Source organism: Pangasianodon hypophthalmus, chromosome 25, assembly GCF_027358585.1.
Source record: "Pangasianodon hypophthalmus isolate fPanHyp1 chromosome 25, fPanHyp1.pri, whole genome shotgun sequence".
NCBI classification, from domain to species: Eukaryota; Metazoa; Chordata; class Actinopteri; order Siluriformes; family Pangasiidae; genus Pangasianodon; species Pangasianodon hypophthalmus.
In genome coordinates, this window is record NC_069734.1 from 19,567,933 (window position 1) to 19,570,432 (window position 2,500).

Below are 2,500 nucleotides of genomic sequence, written 5' to 3' on the forward strand. Positions count from 1 at the left end.
TATTAAACTATTGTAAATGTCCAATTTAATGAAGTCATTTACAGCTACTTTGTTTTCAGAACTATAAACTAATCAGAATAGTTGATTTGCTAACCCTACTGTGACCTTTGACCCTGTGTGTGTGTGTGTGTGTGTGTGTGTGTAGAAAATGTTTTCCACTCTGGAGGTAGTGGGCGTGTCTGAGATGAGTCTGGGAGCCAATCAGTGGAAAGAGGACATGAAGCGCATGCAGTGGAAGCCCAACAGTGGTACACACACACTCACACACACACACACACACTCTCACACACACACACACTCACACACACACACACACACACACACTCACTCACACTCACACACACACTCACACACACACACACACACACTCATTCACTCATATATATACACACACACACTTTCACACACACACACACACACCCTCACTCTCTTTCACACGCACACACACATAGTTATAATTGTTTAAAGATTTATGAGTGTATTTACCGGGAGAATAAGGAATGGTTTTTAGGTTTTTAATAGTTATTATACAATAATATTACAGTGTGAATATTTATCATTTTTATCTCTGAATATCAATTTATTTTATTTTTAAATAGTTTAAGTGAAGTTTAAAATTCTTCGCTTAAACTATTTACAGGAAATAATTGTCCTGTTCTATTGTGCTGTTTTTAATAATAATAACACGGTGCTGTAGGTGAGACGGCGGTGCCCCTGCGTGAGCGCGTGGGAGACCCCTCACCCTGGGAGATCACACTGAGCCCCATGCAGATTCGCACCTTCCTGCTGCGAGTGCGCCGCAAATAAAACAACCAATCACAGAGCTCCGTCACTGCAGCAGCCAGTGAGTTCACAGTGCCACATCAAGCAGCCAATCAGAGTTCAGCACAGACACAGCCTTACTGAGAGAACCTGACAATCACACACTCACACACACACTCACTCACACACACACACACACTCACACTCACACAAACACTCATTCACACAAACACATACACACACACACACACACTCACACACACACTCATTCACACAAACACATACACACACACACACACTCATTCACACAAACACATACACACACACACACACACACTCACACTTATTCACACTCACTCACACACACACACACACACTCACACTCACTCACACACACACACACACACACACACTCACAGATGATAAACATAAACATTAGGAATTCAGTCAAACTCATTTATTAATATTCAGCTCCTTTACTGCTGTTGTGTGGAAATTTGTCTGATGTGGTTTTAGCTTCAGTCTCTTACCAATTTTTTTTTTTTACAAGTGGGCGGGGCTTAGAAGACCTTTAGCCACACCCACTCAGAATCAGTATATTTCCAAATTTTAATTCAAATGACTGGTATTAACAATTTATATTTAGATTTTGATACAGTTTTATTTTGTGGTACTGATCATGTAATACTTTTAGCACAAAATGAACTGTACTTTACTGTGTGTGTGTGTGTGTGTGTGTGTGTCAGTCCTGTTGAACACACTCTCACTGCCTTCCCTCACCAGACACAAGTGTACTACCCACAATGCACTGCTCCTGTTCACACAAACAGCTTCAACAGGAAATAGTAAACTCCACCCAGATCACAGCAGTGCATTCTGGGTAATTAAGTGTATAAAACAGTACTGGAGCACAGCCACTGGGTTTGAATCTGTATAAATGATTGTTGGTGCAATATTTTTTAAATCATGTATATTTTTCTACCTTTCTGAAACTCTGTATGAATAAATTCATGATTTATTGAAGACATCACACTTAAACCCACACTTCTCTTCAATTCCGTTTGAACACACAGCAGACACACACACACACACACACACGCACACACGGTATTTTCATGCTCATGAAAAAAATGTGTATAAAAGAAAACTTTATTCCAAGAAAATGAAACACGTTCATAACATTTATCTACCCATCTTTAGTTGGGTTCAAATATCACATTAACTCATCTCTCTGTTTATTCTTATTTTTATTCTCGTTGCAGCAGCTCTGTGTTTAGATTAAAATAAATGAAAGTTCGTTATCGTTCACGGAGAGTTTATTCGCCAGGAAAAATAAAACAATACAGTAAAATAAATTCTCACAACTCAAGCTGAAACGTAATGACGGAGTGAAGGAGCGGAACGCGACCAATGGACATTTACTCTGTCCTCTCTCCTCGCGCTGTCACTAACCAATCAGCTTTCCACTACATCACCATGTGACCACCTCAGGACGAGAGGAACACGTGCATGATAAACCTGGTGCTCTGACGTGCGTCACTGTAAACATTAAGTAAAGCTCAGAGGATCATCATCATCTTCATCATCTTCATCACGGCGTCTGCGCTCCCGCTCCAGGCTCCAGCTGCTCGGCATCATGGGAGTAACAGCACTTATCTCCGTGTGTACAGGTTCCCTATAATATACATTCATTCACTATTCGCAACTGACTCATTAATATTCATTATACCCTCATTAA

At 40.3% G+C, this 2,500-nt stretch overlaps 2 protein-coding genes across 4 annotated transcripts in view; one reads left to right on the top strand and one right to left on the bottom strand.

The window, feature by feature from the left end:
• Positions 1-1,794, top strand: part of man2b1 (mannosidase, alpha, class 2B, member 1) — an 18,048-nt gene extending 16,254 nt beyond the window's left edge. Inside the window, exons 22-23 of the mRNA XM_053229460.1 lie at positions 146-248; positions 698-1,794. Of these exons, the coding sequence (XP_053085435.1) occupies positions 146-248; positions 698-807 (213 nt within the window). The 3' untranslated portion in view covers positions 808-1,794. The remainder of the gene's footprint in view (positions 1-145; positions 249-697) is intronic.
• Positions 1,795-1,895: 101 nt separating this feature from the next.
• The window catches only part of trmt1 (tRNA methyltransferase 1), a 7,018-nt gene continuing 6,413 nt past the window's right edge, over positions 1,896-2,500 (bottom strand). For all 3 annotated transcript variants that reach the window (XM_053229463.1, XM_053229462.1, XM_053229461.1), the window contains one exon: positions 1,896-2,437. In XM_053229463.1, coding sequence (XP_053085438.1) covers positions 2,354-2,437 — 84 coding nt within the window. In that variant the 3' untranslated portion in view covers positions 1,896-2,353. The remainder of the gene's footprint in view (positions 2,438-2,500) is intronic.